Raw genomic sequence first — 22,653 nt, 5'->3', positions numbered from 1 at the left:
TGAAAATGTCAGTTATAGCTTATGTATTGTATAATATGCAGCAAAGTCACAAACTTCAGTCTTCAAACTCCGCCCACTTGGCGACCGGATAACGTGAGCGTTATGTATAAATCTAGCGGAAGAGGCATTCACCGCAATGTGAGTCAACTTACGGCTGCATTGTTCAATCAAGATATATTGCGTTATTTTCTGTACTTTCATTACAAATAAGTTCGCTCCATTTTCTATTTAATTTCTATTCTTTATGGTATTTTTATATGTATGCCAAAGCGGAGCAAATTGGAAAAAAACTAAAACATTTTCAACTTCAATAATTATAACGATGCAATTTCATATTATGAATTATGAAAACACAAGTAAAATATTTTTATTTTATTCACATCTTTCTCATGTTAGGCCAAACAACTAATAACATCCCCACAATACAGCCCCATTATTCAATATTTTGTTTTTACTCTGTGGAACACATTCCTATTTTTCTATAATCTGAATGTGTTTAACTATTTAACTGCACAGAGATGGAAATAGCAGATAATCTTACTTTCCTCTAAAATCTTCTTCATAAAAACACATAGGTTGAGTGATTTAGCTGCAAAATCCATTCATTTAAACTGAAATTATTTAGCTTTCAAAATGATCAGAGTAAAAAGGATGATTGGATAAATTCACCAAATTGTTAATTTATTATTGATAACCTTTTAACATTGATGTAAGACATTTTTAAACACAAAAGAAAATTGACAGGCAGCTTTGGATCCACTTTATTTAAAAAAACCAACTCATATCCATTATATCTGTGTCTGCTGTTGTTTCTGGAAATATAAACTTCAAATAAAATGAAGGAGCCAAGTTTAAGCAAAGAAACAAAACAACGACTGAGTTTTAAGTTAATCATCTTCATTCCCCATTTCCACATCTTCTTGTAACCTCTGCACCATTTTGTCTTCCAGCTGTTTGGCTTTGCCTGTAAAAACAGTGAGAATGTAAGAACACAGGTAAACTTCCCTTAATGCATGAATCTGAAGTCTTCTTTCTCCTAACAATGCTGCACATTTTTCATCATTTATGTCACATTTTAAAAATATTCCAAAATTTAAAAAACCCATCACTTTAATGAAAATTACAGAAATTTAAAGCTTTACCTGCATGTGGAGCTTTGATGAGGTGAATATTTTTCTTGACTTCGCTGATGGCCTCTTCTTTCTCGAGCTGTTTACCCTTCCTTAATCTGCAGCAAAGAAGCAAAAAATATCTTTAAGCGAACATTTCTAAGCACAAAAAACAGCAGCTGTAACATGAAAAAGAAATCAACCTCTCACCTGTTCATGATAAATCTTGCCTGTCGTTTTACTTTTATTTCCTCCACCTTCTTCATTGCCTCAACTAAGAAAGTAATAAAATATTAAAATATAACTGTTCCAGTCTCATAACAAAAAAAATATGTTGTTTTTTATTTGTTTAAAAAAGCAAAAACATTACCTGTCTTGTCCCAAAGTTGCCGGTTATATTTCACTGGAATATTTCTGCGTTTCTCAAACTCCAAAGAATTATCCTTAAAGACAAGAAACAAAATATTTCGGGGTAAGAAATAGGACTACTAGATATTTTTTGTTTTATAAATAAATAGTCAAAACTCAATTGAGCATCTTACCACAGTCAACTCTTTTCCAGCAGCCTTTCTGAAAGCTTTGGTCCATCGTGTCTTTCTTGGGTTACGCTTCTTCTTGAAGTTCTTGTGGCATTTTGATTTGCAGAATCTGAACATCTGATTTTTAAATAAGACAGAGAAATGACGATTAAACTGCAGGCCTGTATGTAGTTGGGATGCTTCATTATGTCAAGACAAATTAATCCCAACTATGATGGTCCCAACGAAGAGATTTTTAAAAAATTACCGGTACATGTTTTTTGCATTTTTCAGCAAAAAGATTTTATTGTTTTTCAGTCAAATTATGAAGGGTAATGTGTCACAATTAGTGACAAAGTGATGTTATTACAAACTAAGATAGCAACGCACATTACAACTAACCCACATTGTAATTTACACTCCACTCAACTTCTTTCGCATCTTCATTGTTATTATTTGTCAGCTGTGGGCATGTGGGACAGTGAAAGTTTATCAAAAAGGCCAAATATATTATAAAAAAGCACAGTTTTATTGCATGGCAGCTGAAATACATACTGAAATAAATATTTACATGCAACTCAAATGCTAAGGCAAACCAAATATTGTGATTATGGATCCATTCATGCGATTACTGCATCTCAATATACTGCATTTTTAGCCTGAATAAAATGTGGAAAATATATTTAAAAAATGTATTATTTCATGTTTCACATAAAAATGTGTCATTTAAATGATCCACTGTGCATTGCATTCCTTGCTTTCCTTTTTTTTTAAGATTGGCGTTATTAAGGTACATAATTGCTACTGCTACAAGTGTTGGTACAATTGAAGTCATTCATTACAATTTTAATTTAACACAGAGATATGCCAAAAAGTGTTAGAATAATTATTACAAACATATACATAATAATGTTATAAAATACCACAAAGTTTTATTAATCTCTGTAACATTTTGGCAAAGTATACACCAATTTTATAGTCAACATCAACGATTGTATAAAAATAAAGCGTCGAGTTGTTACTTTTACGTTTCAGCTCCTGGTCCTTATGTTTTTTGCTACCAACACTAGAGGGCGCACTTACATTGTCATAATAAAAAAACGAGGCCCAAAACTGAAGCCGAGACAGTATTGAATTCTGTTAAGTATTAATGACTTACAAACTAGACACCGCTTTTAGAATTAATTTCAAATTCCTCTGGTCGTTGTCTTAAGTACAGCTGATCAAATTTATATACATCGTTTTCCTTTTTCGCTGATTTGGTTTCCACGTGAGCGATTTAGACATGTTATCATCCAGCTAACTGCCCCACGAACTCTAAACATTTACTTTACCTAAATTGACCTTTCAGACAGATAAACCGTATCCTACCTTACAGTCGTTCCGTACAAACATGACTCCATGTCCGGGATACACCGGTCCCGAACAGAAATAACACTTTTCGATGCGCATTTCGGCACCGAGATTAGCTGCGTGTAACAGCTAAACAAAACAAGACCGAATCGTCGCTTCCTTTTTCCTCTTGTTCCGGAATGACAGCAGCCACTGCCTCGATTAAAACTCTGCTGCCCCCTGCTGGTTGGACCTTTGGAAGCGTCAACTTCTGACTTTCTTGGAGTTTTATTGTGAATATTATAGTTTCTAAAAACTACAAAAGGAAAAAAAGTCAATTTTTTTTGCTGCTTTGAAAAAGGTTGATTTAATTGCAGTAATTATAGTTAAAAGTTCAGATTAAATTGATTTTGAAATTATTTTTAGGGGATATTCAGAATAAAAGTATTTAACTACAAATTCTATTTCCAATTTTAGAACACAAAACACAGTATTGGAAATATATTTTAAATTGTGAAATCATTAAAAGGTTTCAGATGTAAAATTGTTTACATTTTATTTGGCCCAAAAGACCTTTGAGTAAATACAATTTCAAGTGTATTAATGTAATACTTTTTTATATTTATTGTGTTTGTTGACTGGTTTCTTTGTCTAGTATAAATGTTTTAGTCAACTATATTAAATAAACAAAACATGTAAAAAAAAAAAAAAATGAATAAAATAGTTCAGTTTCATTCTGCTGAATTATTATTGAAAAAATACACCTACTTTATAGACAAAGGGTAAAATTGAGGATCTTAAAACTGATCACTGTAACCGACCTCTTTATTGCTATTGCGTCTCGCATTAAGTATTTCTTAAGATCTGAAACCTGTGCAAAATTTCCCATTAATATCATCATACTAATTAGCTAAAAAACAATGAAATGTTGTACAAATGTCATCTGGAGTTTTAGTCATTTTCTAGACCACATGATGTCAGTAAAATTTTCTCCAACATAGCTAAGAAGTTTATGTTAAATGCTCCTCTCTGTGTAGTAGCAGCTAACAGTTTTTCAAAAATATCTAAGAACTTCTTAATGAGATCTAGTTATACTTATATCAAATCTAGTTATACTTCTCAAATTTACCTTCACGCTGAAAGGAAAAAGACAAATAACATATTTTTTCAAGTACAATTTTATTATCTAATCTTTATCAGTCTGAGTATCAAAACAGCTAGTTGCAACAGTTCAACACCATAAAATTATATATTTTGTTGCTCACTTTGGTTTAGGAGATGCTTTCTGTTACTCAAAAAAAAAAAAAACATCAGAAAAATTAAATAACAGTTAAATCTACATTCTATGTCTAAATTCAAAACCTGTTGGGCTTCATCATTAGCTTTCAGTTTTAGCAGTTTTACAGCAGCCATCACACTGCTTTAACTAAAACTGAAAGAAGACATTTTTGGAAAAGTGTCACAATAAATGTTTTTGGTTCACAACATTGTGCTAAAGAAATACAATCTAAATCTGAATTTTCCCAAAGGAACCTAAGAATCATTCAAGTTAAAATTCAAGGTGGTTAAAAAGACACCATAACACTTTCTGGCATCCCAAGAATAGAAAAATAACCGTGAGAAAACAAAATGCCTTTCTAGAATCCAAACTCAGCGGAAATCATATCATCTTTGAATACAACTCCTTTGTACAATGTAAATGAAAACCAAAGAAATTCACTAAATTTACAGACTGTAAGATCCTTTGGTAAGGATTATTTGTATTAAAAAGATATAAAAATCTGATTATGTTGCTCTTCACACAGAGGGTTTCCTTTATGATAGTCAGAATCTTTTTACTGTCACACCTGGACAGGAAATATAAAGGACAGAAGCAAAGTCTTCATCCTTACAACAGAGTCAATGAATGCTGATGAATGATTCTCCCAGTTTAGAATAATTAAATCCATCCATCAGTGGCAGGACACACTGGATATTTGGTCTTTTGTGTGTGTACTTTTCACCAAGTCTTGCCAAGGGTCAACTGTATAAAACAAGCTGCACCCATCTGAGGAAGCAGAACAACTCTTTGGATAATAGCATCGGCATCACCTCTGCACTTAGCAATGGTCTAGAAGGCAAACGAAGCACAAGGCTTGTGCTAAAGCTTTCACCAGAATAAAGCACTATTAACAATCACTCAGAGAAACCAGCACCATCGAAGGGAACATCTCTGGTGAGAACAATATTTTGGCAAACACATCCCAAAAGGACATGAGCTACATTTTTGGTTGCCTTATTCTTTCTAATGAAGCTCTTTGGGTGCAGTTTTTCTTTTCTTCTTCTATCTTTGGATCTAACCATCTATAGCATGTAAAGCCCTTTCTATATTAAGGCCATGTTAAAGCTTTGAGTTCAGTGCACCGAAAATGCCATACAAAACCGTTTGATAAAGCTAAAAATTGTTTGGCAGAATGTAATGCACTTTTCATGTTTTCGACAAAGAGAAATGAAGTGAAACTAAATTACTTTCAACCATGTAGGCAGAAACTGAAATAAAACAAAGTTGACATGGAAATTAAGCTTTTTTTTCACTTTGTCCCCTGAGTCTGAGGTAATACTGCGGAACATGTGGTAAAAAGAGGTAGTAATGTATATTCTTAAGAGTAAACTGAGGTAGATTATTAATCCAAAACAGCTCCATTAGATCCTCCATTATAGTAGATGAGTAAATATTAGAGATGCACCAAGAAAGAATTGGATGAAATCAAAAATCCAATTTTTTTCCAATAAGTGAATCTTTACAATTGGTGCGTCTCTAATAAATATAATAAAATGTATCACAGTAAATTCTGACATTCTTTTCAAACATTCATCATGGGTGAGCTTTGGTTAGGACAGACAATACCAAACACGCAAACAGGTAGAAAGTTGTGTAAAAAAAAAAAAAATAGAGGAAAAGAAATGTTTTAACAACATTCATACAAAATCCTGAGGTATGTTCAAAGCGAATCCACATTACTTCCGTTTCAGCAGCTGGTTCCTGATTTACCCTCTCTATCATGAAATACTCAAGGGTCTCTCTTCTCAGGAAGTGAATGAGGCAGAAGTGGGGTAGCTTTGGCTGGTGGAGGGTGGAAACAGGCCTGGAGGGGTCAGGAGCAGGCGGCTTGGGGACGAGCCTTAAACCAGGAAGCTTCAGGAGCTGAGCCACGGGACGACATTCCCTCTGGTTCCAGTTTGACAGACTGCTTAAGATTTGGACCGGCAGCGCTGTGATCCGACTCCACACGTGTTGCTCTGGAACTTTGGCAGGTTGATGAGTTGCTCGGTTCTTCATTGCTTTCCTCGTTGGAGTAGTGTCCGGAGTCGGCGGTTTCCTGGCTGCCCTCGCTGCTTTGAGAGCTCTCCGGGTGAAGCGGTCCGTAGATCATTTCCCGAGACGAAGCGGGCAGAGGAGCCGAGCCGAGCCGGTCGTCGTACCTCAGGACGGTTTTGCCAGTTTCGTACAAACAGGCTCTTGTCTCAACCTAATGAGAGACAGTCAAACATAAGAAATAATTGAAAGTAAGGGTGGGCATTTATTGTGAAAAGTTTCTTATCACAATAAGAGTTTTTGATTCATTGTTGTCCTGTTCAATCCCAAATAATGATGTTTTAATCCCCCCAAAACTGTCCTTATTGATTGTTAGTTTTACAATTAAGGATGCACCGATTGCAATTTTCTGGCTGATTGCCAATTACCAATCTTTAAAAAAATGATTTTGGCCAACACCTATTTATCATTTGTCTGAATTGTCAACAAATATAGCAAGAAAGTCTGAGTCGACAATAGTGGGACGACTATTGCTAACTGCAAACGTGCAAACAACCTGATGAGCCGGTTTGTCGGTCAAACTTCTTTCACAGCAGAGCAAAACAGAACAGAAGTAGATTTTTAGACCTTTGCTTAGGTAGATAAGACCAGGAGATAAGATCAGCTTCAAGTGTAAGTGTCAAAATTAAGGAAATCAGTGCCGATAAATCGACTGGCCGATAAATCGGTGCACTCCTACTTACAATTCTTTCCAATTTGTTCATTCACTGAGAGTGCCAATAAATTTAAAAAAATTAAATGATGAGAATCACGCTTTTTTATGTGGCTGGTATCCGATTCACACTTACTCAACAAGACACTGTCATGACTTTTACTTCCCAATATACAGAGCAGTAATGAAGCAAAGCTCACTGAAGAATAGAGGGTGCTCACTTTGGAATGACCTACCACCAAAGTTTAAAAAACACTCATTTTATTAGAAAACATTTGAAAATTATTTTAATTTGAAATGTAGGGCATTTCTTATAAATTTGTGTTGTTTTGATTTGTTTATTCACCTCTCCCGCACAGCGGCTTTTTTAAAAATCCGCCTTATAGCTTTTATGTTTTTTGTACCTGCAAATAAAATATTATTTTCTATTCTGAAGAAGTGAAAGAAGTGAATTACAAATACACAGCCAGACAGATACCTAAAAAAGAACTAACAAAAAGTTCTTGTGTCACTTTTTACCATTATCACAATAGTACCTCAGAAAATTTCTATGAAACTTGAAGTCCATATCACCCACCTCTAATTGGAAAAACCTCTTTGAGGAAAATGTTGGAATGATGTTTGGACTTACATCATTTGCAGGTGGATTTCTCATCTTCTTCTTGAAAATCAGCCACTTCTTGCTTTGAGTCTTGCTGCCAGCTGAACTGCAGTTATTTACGACAATATCAGATCCATCCTGAAAAAAAAGAAAAAAAAACTGTTTTTATGCTTGACTAACAGGAGTGAAAAGTGTTTAGAAGTTCACTTTGTTCTGTTTTCTTCACCTTAGGATTTATGATTTGATTACTGATCGCAGGTAGAAGGGCCTCAACATTCTCCCAGCGGTAATTACCAGGAAGTGGCATGCCAGGATGTGGACCTTCAGCAGCTCTCACAGCAATCACCTTGGGACTGGCTGATTTTCTAAAAATCATGTCAAGATAAAAATACACACATGAATTATGTCTTCCAAAAGGAGTGTGGGTTTATTTTTGGCATTTTTAAATAAAATGAATTACCTTGGTCTGCCCTTGCTGATCAGGATTAAGGCACACATGGCGATACAGGTTAAGGCGATGCTCACACCGACCATTATCCCCGTCACAGACCTCTGGTCGATGTGGTAGAGGCCATCAGAAAACACTGGAAGGTGACATATACGGTATTTCAGGTGGAACATTAAATTGTGTTAAAGACATCATTGTAAATAAATGTGCTCTGCCTCTGATCCTGACCTGTTGTGTCTGAAAAACCGTCAGAGTGCCTGGGATTCTTGCTGCGGTGAAGGTGTCCATGCTTCGGCGTCAGTTCCACAACACTGGAGAACGGACCGTCGCCTACTTTGTTGGAGGCACAAATCTTCACCAGGTAGACATTACCAGGCTCAAGCTTCTCTAATAAGGCCATCGTATGAGTTCCTGTAATCAAAACAGATTGAGAAGTTCATAAATGAACATCATAAGTGATAATAAACTACATAAAAATCAAGCAAAACAAGTAGCATTGACAACCACCTTTTAACCAAAAGGATTTAATGTCTGTTGAACCATTTTTGTGTTTATTACGCCATGTGTTTTGGAACGACCCAGTTTACTGCTACAATTCACCAACTTTCTGTTTAAAATGCCCCAGTAACTCAAACAGTTCACAATCCCATAAACTCTAACAAGCTTCCAAGCAGGGCAGAAACAGTTAATCAGAATAATTGGTTATTGGAATAAACGTCAAGCAATTTAGTAATGGGATAATCATTAACTGGAGTATACAATCTCAGAAAAAGGCCAATTGGTGAAATAGCAACATACTCAAAGCAGCAATTAAGATAAACCTGCACAAGAAATACATATATTTTTATATTAAGATTAAAAAACTACTCAAATAGCATAATTTCAGATTCATTGGGTTCAAATTCTGTAAAAGAAAATCTCATATGACGCACCATTTCTGTCTAATTATTATTCAGTTAATCTAAAAAATGATCAACGGATCAGCCTTGCATTTCGACAGGTTGATGGTAAAAGTATTTTTTTTAGCTGAAGATGCATCCAAATGATCAAGCATACACTAAATAAATTTTGTGTTATTACATTTTGGGTAATAAAATGTTTATTTTCTTATTTAAAGGTATTGAATGATACAGTTTTTTTTTATGTTTTTCTCATATTGTATAAAATAAGCTTAAGTAGTTGAATGAAAAATCTCCAGAATGTGGCAGTTATCTGATTAATCAATTAATCAAAATGATCTTATGCTGCATCTATTCCATTGTCTATCTATTACTAATTACACATGATAAAGGTGTTGTTTTGCCATTATTTAGTGTATAACCTGCTATAAAGGTCTACTCACCCTCTCTCTGTAGTCTTTGCCAGTGTCCAGCCATCCAAGCTTGCTGTGAAGCATATAAAATGGTGTAGTGTGTAACCACCAAATTTGGCTCAGTGGGCTCCCTCCAGGACACCAGAGCGGTGTCATCCTCAATCAGAGTTACTCGGACTCCAGCGGGAGGACGGCTAGGTGCTGCACAAAGAGCATTAAAGGTTCTTATAACCCATCATTACTGAGAAGTTTAAAAACAGCTCCCCGCGACAGGATTATAGTGAAATGATGCTACGTTTGTATGTTTAATTAATTACCTGCTGGCAGAGTCTGGTGGTAAACAACAGAGCTCCAGGAACTCGACATCTGATCCACATGGAGACGCACGACAAACTCATATCGAGTGTTTGGAATCAGATCCTGAACCATAACACTCTGCTTGGTACTGTGAAGAAAAACAATGGGCAGGCGATCATCTCTAGCACAGTATTAATTACATTTTAAGGAAACATAAGATGCATTTCTTCTATGGCTGAAACAATTAATCAGATTAATTGGAACAAAATGATTTAGTAATCAATTAATTGTGAATGAGAGTATGCAAAGTAAAATAAAATTACATTTGCTGAAAGAGCAACATATTCAGAGCAGTAATTAGGCCAAAACGGTGCAAAAAAATAAAAACATTTTGCATTTAAGATATAAAAATTTTTTTTGTCTATAAATATGTTCTACCCAAAGTTTCTGAAGTGTCATTTTAGCTTTAATTTCTGTTAAAAAGATCTGGTATTAAGCACCTTTTGCTGCCCATTTATTAATTGGTTAAACCAAAAATAATAAACAGACTGATGTGTACTTGGCTACAAATAATTAAGTATGCACACAAAAATCCTATGTTATTCCATTTTAAATAATAAAATATATATACATTTTTAAAAAAGGAAGTTAATTATTTGTTCACCTGCATCTTTTTGCGTATTCCAAATATTAAATGAAAAGGCTTAAATGAAAAATCTGTAGAATGTGCCAATTTCTTTACACGACTAATTGATTAATCGATAAGATTAATTGATAACTGAAATAATCGTTTGTTGCAGCCCTAATTTTTTCTGCCAGGGAAGTCTTACGTTTGTATGTAGCGGATAGCAGAGACATTATGTGTCCCCACAGGTGTACAGCGGACTGTGTAGCTAACAGCCTTTCCGGAGGAAAAAGCAGGCCGACTCCACCGAAGGGACATCATGGATGAATTGCTGGTCAAGACGGTGACTTGATGTGGAGGGGGAGGAGCTGCCGACGACTGGTCTCTGGCCGCTGAATGATTCAAACAGAAACCGCATTTAATGAAACAAAAAAGATGAGCAGAAGATTCAGAGAGAGTTGTTATCTAAATGGTTTTACTTACAAACACATCCTGGAGTGCTAATTGTTCGGTCTGTCTGATAACCATCTCCAACTTTGCTGATAGACAGAATTTTGACATGGTATTTTCTCCTTGGATCTGAAATACAAACAAAAAAAATAGCTAAGTCTATCTATACAAAAGCCCAACGTTGACAAGACAACAACAATGAAGCTTATGTGCAAAAAAGGGAAAAGCCCATCAAATTACTAACAAGCAGCGGAGCAATATGAAGAAGACGGACACAAGAAAATTAAGTCAAAAAAGTGAGAGACCACACGATTTAGCAGGTCATTAAGTGGCCGATACATGGCCTCCTTTGTTAGCCCAACCTCTCATTGGCCATGTGCTGTTCTTTGAGACGAGCATGACAAAGATCAGAGAGCCAAAAGCGGAACCAATGACAGTCACAGGCCTAGAAACGTGTAAAAAAAAACATAAAATGTCACAGGAACAGCAATAGATGAAGACATGGGATCCACAACAGTAAAGTATACATAACAGGCTTGAAAAACGTGTTCCAACTTGAAAAACTACCATCAGCCCAGACCTTAAATCAGGATGCTTTAAAGAGCGCTGGGTTTGTTTTATGCCTCTGGTGTGAAAGGTCAGCCTGAAGGTATTGACCAATGACAGCAGAGAGTCCAGGCCTGTTTGAGGGCTGGGCCAAGGGCAGTGTTCAGCTGCTGGGATCCTGGGCCCATGGGACTTCAGATGGGTTTTATTGGGGTCACCGAGCCAGGCCAACACGGAACAGAAAGAATCTGGACGTAAGGTTGTGGGATAGGAGGTGGGCCCCTTTTGTTCCCTTCTTTCCCATCCTCTCCCCCCTCTGCCACTGGTCTTGTATTACAGCATTAAACTTGATGCAACAGCATAGTGAAAGTATACAAGGAGATTTATTAAATATGAAACAAAAGACTATTAGATGGTGATTACTGACAAAAAAATGATCTGATACTTTCTAAATTTAATGAAAATCTACTGGGGAGGTCAGAACTGAGCAGTGCCTATAAAGGGATTCTGCAGGTTTCACTAACTCAAATTTAAGACCTTTCTCAGACCCCTATGAATGGGATTTTTGTCCTGTATCTCCATAGAAATGTATGAACATCATCTAGCCAAAAGGAAATAAATTTGCGCAAAGGTTTATTAGCCTTAACAGAATCACAGAGTCACAGAATACAAATAAGATGTCTGAGTGTGAATCAAACATCTGCCTGAAAGAAAAGTCCATTGAAAGAAAACATATAGCAAAATTAAGAAACCACTGCAAAATTATCTGTTTCTCTGATTTTACTTTTCATAGCTATATGTTTGAGTAAAATGAACATTGTTCTTTTATTCTATGAACTATGTAACATGTATCTGAAATGTAGTATTTGAAAATGAAAAATGGTCAAAATAAGGAAAAAGATGCAGAGCTTTCAGACAGCAAACAAAAACAAACAAACAAAAAAAACGAGTACATATTCATTTAGAAACAACAATACTAATGTTTTAACTCAGAAAGAGTTCAGAAATCAATATTTGGTGGAATAACCAGGAGGTTTTCAGTGGGGTTCAGTGCAGTGGGCTCTTCATGTTTTTCAGAGCTGTATATGTGGGAGTAACTACTCCTACCAAGACTAAATTTAAGACCTGCGATTAATAAGCCCAACTCACTTTTTAAACTAATTTAAGACATTTCAAAGCCTTGATTTGTGCTTCTAAGACTTCTTATGAATGCACAGACACCCTGATATATTCAAATTTAAGGAAAACAAATTGCAGTTTGTGTCTTATTTTTTTCTCTTAGTCTAGTTCTGGTTCATGTTGCATATGGAGAAGCTGCTGGTTATTTACATGAACAGGACAGATGACCAGTGGGGGCAGGGAGCTAAAGCCAAGTCTGCTGTCTCATGGCTAGAGGTCAGTGGCTCGGTCCAGCTCTGGTCCATCCCAGGGGTCTTTGTTCGCGTCCAGCTGAAGGGAGGTGGTGGCACCAGTCCTAACAGAGCAGATCTGGCCCAGGACAGAGCACAATGGCTGTGCATAATTAAGCAAACCTGGGGATGGGAATCGGTGGTGGGGGGGACATCTGGTTACTGACCTCTAACCCTGCGAGCCTGATTTCACACAACACTAAGGCAAAACTGGGGGAAGTCTACCGGTTAGACAAGAGAGGTCAGCCCATATTGATCAGGGCAGAGGCCCAGAATGCAAATGCAGCATCCAACTGCCCACTGAATCAAATTAGGTCATGCAGAAAAGATCCATCTAAGTGAGAACGCATCGCTCACTCTCCGCTTAATTGACAGAGAATCACAAAAAGTAGCTAAATCCAGCCTATGTCACTACTCACCAAGGCCACCAATGGTGTGGACGTAAGTCTGAGCCTGCAGCAGGATGCTCGGCTGCTCCGGCTGGCCTTCCTCGTGGTAACACAGCCGGAAACCCAGAACCGCCGCAAGATCTGGGGAGGTGTGCCAACGTGCTCTAACAGAGGTGCAGTTAAGTGCCTCAAGCTGCAAAACCGGGGCTGGAGGCACTAAGAGGGGACAGAGGAAACACGAGATCAGCTGTAGATTATAACAAGGGGAAAAAAAGCTAAAAGAATCAAAAACAACAAGGGAGAGCTGGATGATGTAGTATAAAAATAAAATCTGATTTTTTTCATCTCTCGCTCTCTATTGTAAGAAAGAATTACAACGGTAGAAAATATATTCAAAGAGTGGATTTTATTTCAATCATCCATTCTGTGAGCTGGATGACAGAGCATTAGGACGTTTTTTTTCAATTACCAGAATATAGTCATACAATTAGTAGGATAAGGACACAATTCTACCAGAACAACTTGAAATTACAAGAAAATGTTGCATTATAAGAAAAAAACTTCTATAGTTATCAAAATAGACTCAGTCGTTTCAAAGTCCTGCTACTGATAACAATTTGATGCTGATGTGTTAAAAGATGACGTATTTTCCTATTTGTAGAACTGATATCAAAAGTATAATTTCAGAAGATGCTCAGCATTTACATGTTGGATTTATTATAAAATTACTACTTCATTCTCCTAATATCACAACTTTATTCTGATTAGTCTTGTATTATTACGACTTTAGTGCCATTTGGACTTGAAAGTCCAATTCAAAGTCACTCAAAGTCCAAATAAACAGAAGGTGTAAAACACGCTTGCCAAACAAGGTGGTGGCTCTGGGTGAAGTGAACAATTCCCCAATGAACTAAGAAGACAATTGGTGAAAAAAAAAATTCAAAAACCAAAAATCTGAATAATCTACAAGACTGGGAGTGAGCAAAAGTACGGTTGAAATCATTTCTGTGGTACTGCACTTTACCAAAATTCAAGACTAGCGAATATTAACAACAACTTTTTTGGATAAAATTTTACTTTGGAAGACAAAAACCTCCCCCATCCCAGCAGGTCATTAAAATGGGTAATTCTTTCCCTCTCATAGAGGCCTAAGGCAGCTCTCTTTATGATCCGTGACTGAGGCCACTCTAACATCCCTGACAGCACGGGGGCCAAAGGTTTGTGGGGAACCAACACAAAGAGTATGGGAGAATGCTACAAGAGCAAACTAATCATATGCCAAACACCAGGCAGGACGTCTGGTGAACCTCCTGGTTTTCCAAGACCAAAGAGGCAGAAACATCACAAAGGAAAATTAAAGCAAGCTTTGTATAAGATATCTCTCTTTGACTTCAAGAATTCAAATTTGAATACTTTCTTGATTAGTAATATAAGCAAAGCTGTTATATAAAGCCATAAAAGGTGAACAAATTTAATATTTTAGTCTGTCTTTTGGCCGGATTACCTTTGCTGCTTGAGATCTTTGGTGTACGATGTGAGGTCCACGCTGAGGGCTCACACCAACCCACACGTGTGGCTGCAGCGATACGGAGCAGGTAAATAGTGTCAGGCTGCAGGCCCTCCAGCAGGTATTCGGTGCCGTTCTGCGGCAGCTCCACATTTATGACGGTGTCGTCCACAGCCGTGCGATAGGAGAGTCTGTAGGCCAACACTCGCCCGCGGCTGATCTTGGCAGGCAGAGGCTGCCAGCTCACCTGGATGTCGGTTGAACTGTGGCTGGTCAGCGTGAGCTCCGGAGTACGCAGAGGTACTGCAAACATGATGGACATCAGTTTGTAAAGCTTCGGATTCAATCATCACAGGCGTGTAGCTCAACAGCTGCAGCGATTTGTTGCTAAAAATCTCAGAACACGCTTACCGTCTTCCAGAGTATGCTGACAGACTTGGTCGGACATACGACTTGCTCCCATCGGCATGTAAGCCACGATGTAAAAACTGTAGTTTCGAGCGGGTTCAAGGTCATCGATGATGTAGCTGGTTGTGTCGTTGCCAATGACAACTTGATACTCTTCGTTGTTCAGACCTGAAATATGATAAATTACAGTACAGTATGTTAGCAAACAGATTGCAGTTATGACTTACAACTTTTAAAAAAGAGAAAATTTCCAATGGAGATCCTCAGAAATACTTGATAAACTGCTAAAACCTTTTAAACAATTTGCATGCCTGTCTTTATAGAGTTGCTGTGCAATAAATATAGAATGGTATGGAAAATATCTGGGGTGCAACTAAAGATTATTGTAGTAATTGATTATTCTATCAATTATTCAGACAATTAATCAATTTACTGGGTAAAAATGGCACAGTCTGCATTAAGCCTTTTTTTAAACAATATCTAAAATACATTAAAAGATGCACATAAAAAATTCAGTTCCCTTTATAAATAAGTAAATAAACATCTTATTGCTTAAAATGCAACAGCATAGCATTCCTTTTCTGCGCGCTTTATCATTTGTAGATTAATTGATAAATCTTCGCATTAACCGATGAATAATTGGATAGCAAAAGGGGATTCATAGGAGATTTTGTGTTTTTACAGAATTTGAACCAGGTGTAGCTAAAACTATACCACTTGAAGGTTTCTGTGTAAAACATATTTACAGACATGGTTCCTTTCATGTCAAGTGCAAAGTGTATATATTTTTGCACAGTTTTGGCTTAATTGCTCCTCTAAATATGTTGTTCTTTCAGCAAATGGCCTGTTTTGAATCTGCATTCTCTGGTTAACAATGAATCAATTACTAAATTCAACAACCGATTAATCACGATTAATGCAATTGGTCGTTTCAGCCCTAGAAATATCTTCCTACATTTGTAGTTAGCAAAAAAGTATGAGATGTTTAGAGGCAACACTGTCCATTTAGGGGAGCTCAGAATGAGCTGTGGGAGTGGACAATACATCAACTAAGCCTGTTGTTATTTAAGTGAAGTTGCCATTCTGAGTCCTCCTTGACCTTTGCCCTGTGCAGCCCAAACAGATGGTCCTCCACCAACACAACTAGTAACACATAGGGGTGGTTAATTTTACTACAGCTTTCACTGAATCTGGTCTTGGAACGTTTCACACTTTCGTCCGTCACAGTCCAGGACTACCATCTTTATCTCAGTCTCACCTTCGGCCTTCATGTAGTGGATGGAGTAGGCTATCACTTTGTCTGCATTATACAGCGGTCTGTCCCAGGCAAGTAAGATGGCAGAGCTTGAAATGGTTTCAGCATGGATGTTCCTCGGTGCACTGGGCCTGTCCTCAGACATGACGACAATAAGGCGAGCCAAGGACAGCACAGAACCCTGTTCGTTCTCTGCCATGCACTGATAGATGGCGTCATCTTCAGGGATAATCTGGGTGATCACCAGTTTACTGTGAATAAAAAAAAATGCAAGAAAAATCTGAAAAAATTGTGTATTTATCTGTGTGTGGCCCCCTGACTACAGTTCAAGAATGCTACAAATTTGACCCTCCAGTGGGAACTTTTTAGAATGTTCTAGCACAAGAATTTAATTCATCACAAATTTAATTCTTATCTAATGGAAAGTGTTAGGCACAAAGAAAGCCGTGTTTTCTTATAATTTTTATTTCATCGTAACTAGCTATAAACATCCAGCAACCTTTTACTTAAAAGTATGGCATGTTTAATTTTGTTGATGAAAATGTTTCAAGTCAGAAAAACAATATGCCCCGTGCATATTTTAAACTTTGGGATTGTGGCCCATGTTGCAAAAAGTTAGGATACCCCTGGACGAAAGCATCTGACCATCTCAGTGCAGCATACCTGTTGTACATCTTTATTCTCCCATTTAGGTGGACCTCTTCCCCATTCTTCAGCCAGCGGATGCGTGGTGGGGGAACCCCCTCTGCCTGGCACATGAAGCGGGCAGTGCCGGCTCGTGGACGAGTCTGACTCTCAGGTCTCTCAACGATGGTTGGAGGCACTGAAACAGATGTACATCAGAAAACTAATGAAAACAGTTTACTTCTTACCATCTATACAATAAAACTCTGCTTGTAAGGCAGATTTTATGTGAATTCACTACAAATAGGTTAACATGCTCCATTATATCATGGCTTATGCAGTACTACAGCTGAGTAATAACAGGCTGGTTTTAATCAAAAATTCATCAGACACATGCACACCAAGAGATTTTACAAAAGTTTTACATTGAAAGAAATTGATTTGGAAAAATGTTTAGTTTTTTTTTGCAGTAATTATGTTATTCAGGTAAATTATTTTCTTTAAAATACCTAAATTATCACCTAATTTTAAATTTTGGTCATCTAATTTTTAAATATTAAATAATTGATGTCTTCATCCGATACTGAGTACTTCAGTAGCCTTTTAACCAAATACATTTTCACTCTTTAGTCATTTCTTGGATGGCTACTTTTATGTTGAAGTGGTGCTACACTTACTAGCCTATAATTTTTGGCACTCTACCCACATCTGAGTTCAACAAATAGATAAAAACTGTGGGCTGAGGAGCAATGTGCCTCAACGACCAAAGAGATAATGATACCTAAAACTGTGAGGTTGGCTGCAGCAGTCGTGTGGTTGCGTGTTCCAGGCGTGGTGGCCCTGCAGAGGTAGACTCCACTGTGCTTCGCGCTAACGTCAGTGATAACCAAATTCCCATTTCCCAATACTTTGGCATTGTAAACATCTATGGGTTTACTGTCGGCTCGGCTCCAAGAGATGATGGGTGAGGGGTAGCCAGTGGCCACACACTCCAGTACCACGGTGTGGTGAAGGGACACTGTTACGTTTTGAGGTCCAGCGATGATTCGTGGCCTCTGGTGTGGTTTACGGCCTCCATCTTCATTAAGAAGTAGAAATGTTGACATTAAACTACCTGTCCTCAATCTGGAAGTTCTGTTAATGCAATCACTTTACCTTTGTGCACTGTGAGTGTGGCTTCTCTACTTTTTAAACGGCTGCCGATGTTAGTAGCAACACATCGATACTTTCCAGCATCTTCTAGTCGAACGTTGTGAATCTGAAGAACTCCATTCAGCAAAACCGTAAGTCTGGGAAGACGAGAAAGTAAAATGAGGGTCAAACTAGAGAAAATAGAGGACCATGTTGCAGCGAAAAGAAGATCAGTGTTTTGCATGAACCTGTCTGTCTGGAGAGGCAGTGTGCTTTGGTTAAACTCCCAGGTGATGGTGGCAGGAGGACTGGAAGTGACGGCGCAGGAGAATCGTGCCACGGAACCTTCAGATACCACCAAGGACACGGGATGCGACTCAAACTCTGTGATACCTGTGAAAACAACAAAGAGATGTTTCACCATCGAATAACAATAATAAAAAAAATCTCACACTCACTCTAATTTTCAAAATGTGCAATACTTTGTGCAAGCCAAGGCTTGAATTTGATGGATGCTCTGATCTTATGAGAGAAATTGATCTCTTTAGGACACCACCTGCTTTTGTGCAGATGAGGAACAGTTTCCCCATTGTGACTAGTTGGCCAATCAATGGATCAATTGAAGAATGACAGTGAATGATGCATCATTATAGATAAAAACTAATCAATCCCCTTTGCTTAAAAAGCATTGCATGCAGCTACATTAAGCAATATTGAATTTCTTATATGGATAGTTTTCCACCTTTCATCTTTTCTACCATATTTACAGGCTACGTAGATGGAGGGCAACACTGCCTTTTCCTTTTGCAATTACATTTTTGCTTGGCAGGGAACACTCTTTATATAGAGAAAATGCTCTCCCTTTTTATTTTTATTTTCTTACTTTACTGCCATGTTAATATTTCAGATCCTATCTGAGGCCTGTAGATTCTGGATGACATGAACTTAATCAGGATAATCTGTAGTTTTTACTGAGATATATCTAGAATTTAAATGAAAAACAAAGAAAGAACTTAAAATCTGAAATGTATTTGTAAACCGAGTCAAAGTTAATCAGTTGTTTGCTGTAAATCTTACACGTCACACAGCTCAAATGTTGCTCAAACATTTTCATAAAAGGTTTCACTACAATATTTACTTTCATTGGTGCTAAAGATTACATCTTAATTGCTTTCAATCATATTTGGAAAAAAAAAACAAAAAACTGCCTTTTTTGATGATTTGTCGGAACTAAAATTGGCAAAATGGTTCAAATAATGAAAGTAACAAACCCAGTCAATCTTACATCAGTTTTTGGAGTTTGCAATTGTATTATTATTTCAATCAATAAAACAATAAATAATTTGATTATTGCCCAATCCTATTCTGGTTTCTGCATTAAATAAGATTTAAAAAATGATTTATTTAACTTAAGTTATAATAATTCAACCTTAAAACTTTTGAAAGAGAACATAGGTGAACTACAGCTAGGACAGTTTGAAAGTCATATTTTGTTAATGCACGTCCAAAAACGTCCCTCGGCAGTCACTAGAGAAAAGCAACCCCCAATCTACATTTTAGTGGGCCAACTCAATACAATATGATCAATGACCTTCATTCATTAAGGTGATAAGTTTCTCCCCTCCCCCTTCACTCAAAGAGAGAAAGTCAATATCATGTTATAGAAGATCAATACTCTTGTTTTCCCACTGAAACTCCACATTTAAACCCCAAGCTTTCAGATAGCAAAACTACAAAGCACTGCTTTAATTTAGGATTTAATATTAGACAAAATAAATGTTAATCCTGCTCATGGGTGGAACTAAAACCTAAGATTTGAGCCTTGTAGTGATGGATGTGACAGTATTTCTTCCATATTTGTTCAAATAAATTTTGTTATTAACATACAAGAGCAGAAAACCGAGACATAAAAAGCCTGGGATTCTTCCTAATCAAAACTTGAATGATTGGTAAACGTTATAAAGTCCACCGTAAGTAGTAGAAAATTAAAAATGATATGTAGCTGACCAACTGGGACTGGTGATGCAGGTGATGGGTGGGTCCTAACTGCTAATTTGGTCACTTCTGTTGAAGAGAACAAATCAATGTCTAGGTTGAGCAGTACAAAGGCTTCCCTGAAAAGGTCAAAGTTCACCTCAACCCCCAATACACTCAATTTTACCTCAAACTGGTGCCAGTTGGAAAATGGTTATGATTGGCTCAGAAATTGGTCCTGATTTGAGTGTTATTAATATTCTATTATTTGGACATAACATTTTACAGCTTATGATAAGGTAGTGGTAATTCATACATACAATGCATTTAGCTGCTATTTTTGTACATATCCAGTGATATTATGCTGATCTAACAGGACAACTCTACATGGATGCAAAAAGTTGTTTAAAAAAGCCTAAACTTCTTATCTTATTGTGGAGAGTCAGGCCCCTTCGTTCCCATGACAAACTGGCCTTCCTTTGACAAAAGCACCGACCTTGACAGGGCAACAGAGGGCCTGATCCGGTGAAAAGGACTGAAGGGTGGGAGGAACAACAGAGGGGGGCTCCCCAGCCACAGCAGGCCTGTGACATCACAAAGCCTTTCCAAAGCTGACCCCCGACCCCTGGGACCTCTGGACAGAAGGGGAGCGCAGAGTAGTCCCATCCTCCACTCTCCCACTACAGCTGACCGACAACCTTTAACCCTTTCAGTGAATGAGAATGCCTCAAACTTGAATTTGGTATTATTTTTTTGTCAATATACCAAAAACTAAAAAAGTTGTTTTGTTGCTATGTAAAAAATTGTGAGAAATAATAAAAACTACATATACAAGTATACACACCGATATTGTCTTCTCTATAATATACATGCATATCAATGTTCTTCAGCTTTTTCCCCAAAATTAATTAAAACAGTTTTTAGAATATAGAGCATTTTTCTAAAATGTGGCAGAGTCAAAATCAGTTCACTGAATCTAGTCTCCATGACAGCAGCCATGGGATATCCTCTCTCTTACACTCTTGAAAAGTGTGCACGGTAGACCAGGCTCATTGAATAGGCGCAGCTGTCTTGTCCACTGATATGTGGACAAACAAACCCCCCAAAATCTAGTCTTTTCTTGTGGACCAGTCAGAGGCACTCCAAACAAAAGCTGAAAGGCAAATGTCCATTCACAAATTCCTCAGTGTTGCAGGCCATTCTGCTGTTACAAAGAACCATAGCCTGAAACAATCCCACACAGATTTGAACTCTAAGATTGAAATAGTTTTGTACTTTTTACTAATATTTATATATTACATTCAAACACAGGATAAGTAGTGCTCTTCTTCAGAAAAAACAGTGAGAGGACACAAGCTATAGGCTGCCTATTTATACAGCATTTATGAGCTTTTGGATGGACTCCCCTTCTATATTTAACAATCTCTTAAATTCTCCTATAAATGACCTAACAAGATGGAAGTCTTAGTTTTAAAGGTTTTGCTACAAAATGCAAAAAAGGGGTACATCTGCTTCCCATCTTCAAGTTTATAATCCATGCACTTCAACCCTGATACTTAAACATCAGCAAAGATGAGTGCAAACAACCACTAAATGTTTTTTTTTTAACTTTCATTACTCACTTGCGATAGTCAGACGTGATCTTTGGCTTAGGATAGCTCCATATTTGTTTTGGGAGAGGCACTGGTAGAACCCTTCATCTGAATCCTCCTTGGTATGCTTTATCTTTGGTATGGACAAGGAGCCATTAGGCAGAAACCTTAAGTGTTCACTTTCTGCCAACTTAACTCCATTTTTGAGCCACTTGATTGTGACGGGAGGCTGTCCATGAGCCTGGCAGTCCAACACAGCAGAATCCTTTGGTAGTACTGTAACATCACTGGGCTCAGTGATGAAGGACAGCTCACTAAAGCATAAAACACCTAAGGACAAGAGAATGGGAACATTAGTAAAAAAAAATTTTTTTAAATATTAACATGTATTAGCTTTAGAGGAGAATACCGTATATAATTAATATTTGCATATTGTTTGTTTCATACATTTATTTAAATACAAATTGACACTAAAACTACTATTCACAATAATAATAATATATTACCATAAATAAGCTAATAGAGAACTTTCCCAGAATAATAAAACTTTAATTGTTAAATTTAAATAAAATCAAAGCTTCCACATTTATTTTAATCAGAATAATTTCCTATCTTTAGAGAAACATGACATACGGTTACGTCAATGAAGGAAGCAAACAAAACCAATTAAACTTCAAAAAACAAGATCCGCAAAGTTAGCTGTAAAACAGCGTTAATGATACAATAAACAAAACACAACTTACCCGATAAAGGAAGAAACAAAACAAATATAAGCCACCGCCGGCTGGACTTCATCTTGAACTTCGCCATTTATCCAGATATTTGGGTCATTTTCTCCCCTCGGAGAGCCGCCGGTCCCCCTCGTGCGTTCCGCTGCTCTACTCTATCCCTTCTACCAACAGCGGAGCACCAACGGCTCTGAAGGGGGAGAACCGGAGGATGGCCCCGCCCTCTCGCACATGCGCAGAAGATTCAAAACAGAGCCAAGAGGGATCTATCTATCTATCTATCTATCTATCTATCTATCTATCTATCTATCTATCTATCTATCTATCTATCTATCTATCTATCTATCTATCTATCTATCTATCTATCTATCTATCTATCTATCTATCTATC

At 37.2% G+C, this 22,653-nt stretch overlaps 2 protein-coding genes across 2 annotated transcripts; both read right to left on the bottom strand.

Moving 5' to 3' along the window:
* Positions 1-745: 745 nt before the first annotated feature.
* rsl24d1 (ribosomal L24 domain containing 1) lies at positions 746-3,156 on the bottom strand. The gene is made up of 6 exons (XM_044124445.1): positions 2,999-3,156; positions 1,652-1,765; positions 1,480-1,552; positions 1,320-1,383; positions 1,143-1,228; positions 746-964 (listed from the first exon to the last, which is right to left on the bottom strand). The coding sequence occupies exons 1-6, from the start codon at positions 3,077-3,079 to the stop codon at positions 888-890; spliced, it is 495 nt and encodes a 164-aa protein (XP_043980380.1). The 5' UTR covers positions 3,080-3,156; the 3' UTR covers positions 746-887.
* Positions 3,157-4,749: 1,593 nt separating this feature from the next.
* Positions 4,750-22,431, bottom strand: LOC122835362 (protogenin B-like). Its single transcript, XM_044124392.1, has 19 exons — positions 22,278-22,431; positions 21,565-21,864; positions 18,217-18,361; positions 17,993-18,126; positions 17,619-17,915; positions 16,877-17,036; positions 16,217-16,464; positions 14,962-15,126; positions 14,548-14,853; positions 13,074-13,259; positions 10,733-10,828; positions 10,455-10,641; positions 9,645-9,772; positions 9,358-9,528; positions 8,244-8,426; positions 8,028-8,151; positions 7,794-7,932; positions 7,598-7,705; positions 4,750-6,468 (listed from the first exon to the last, which is right to left on the bottom strand). Exons 1-19 carry the CDS (start codon positions 22,342-22,344, stop codon positions 6,094-6,096), a joined length of 3,519 nt encoding a protein of 1,172 aa, XP_043980327.1. The 5' UTR covers positions 22,345-22,431; the 3' UTR covers positions 4,750-6,093.
* Positions 22,432-22,653: the final 222 nt, after the last annotated feature.

The sequence above is a fragment of the Gambusia affinis genome, linkage group LG08 (genome assembly GCF_019740435.1).
Source record: "Gambusia affinis linkage group LG08, SWU_Gaff_1.0, whole genome shotgun sequence".
Classification (NCBI taxonomy): domain Eukaryota; kingdom Metazoa; phylum Chordata; class Actinopteri; order Cyprinodontiformes; family Poeciliidae; genus Gambusia; species Gambusia affinis.
Note: the sequence above shows the minus strand (reverse complement) of the source record. Positions and strands in the feature narration are given on the sequence as shown.

Coding starts and splice junctions, on each gene's coding strand:
- LOC122835362 (XM_044124392.1), bottom strand. CDS start 22,344: ATGGCGAAGTTCAAGATGAAGTCCAGCCGGCGGTGGCTTATATTTGTT. Junction 15,127..16,216: donor CCACTACATGAAGGCCGAAG/GTGAGACTGAGA, acceptor ATCATATTTCAG/GTCTGAACAACGAAGAGTAT. Junction 8,152..8,243: donor CGGTTTTTCAGACACAACAG/GTCAGGATCAGA, acceptor GTCACCTTCCAG/TGTTTTCTGATGGCCTCTAC.
- rsl24d1 (XM_044124445.1), bottom strand. CDS start 3,079: ATGCGCATCGAAAAGTGTTATTTCTGTTCGGGACCGGTGTATCCCGGA. Junction 1,384..1,479: donor GCAACTTTGGGACAAGACAG/GTAATGTTTTTG, acceptor TTACTTTCTTAG/TTGAGGCAATGAAGAAGGTG. Junction 965..1,142: donor CATCAAAGCTCCACATGCAG/GTAAAGCTTTAA, acceptor CTGTTTTTACAG/GCAAAGCCAAACAGCTGGAA.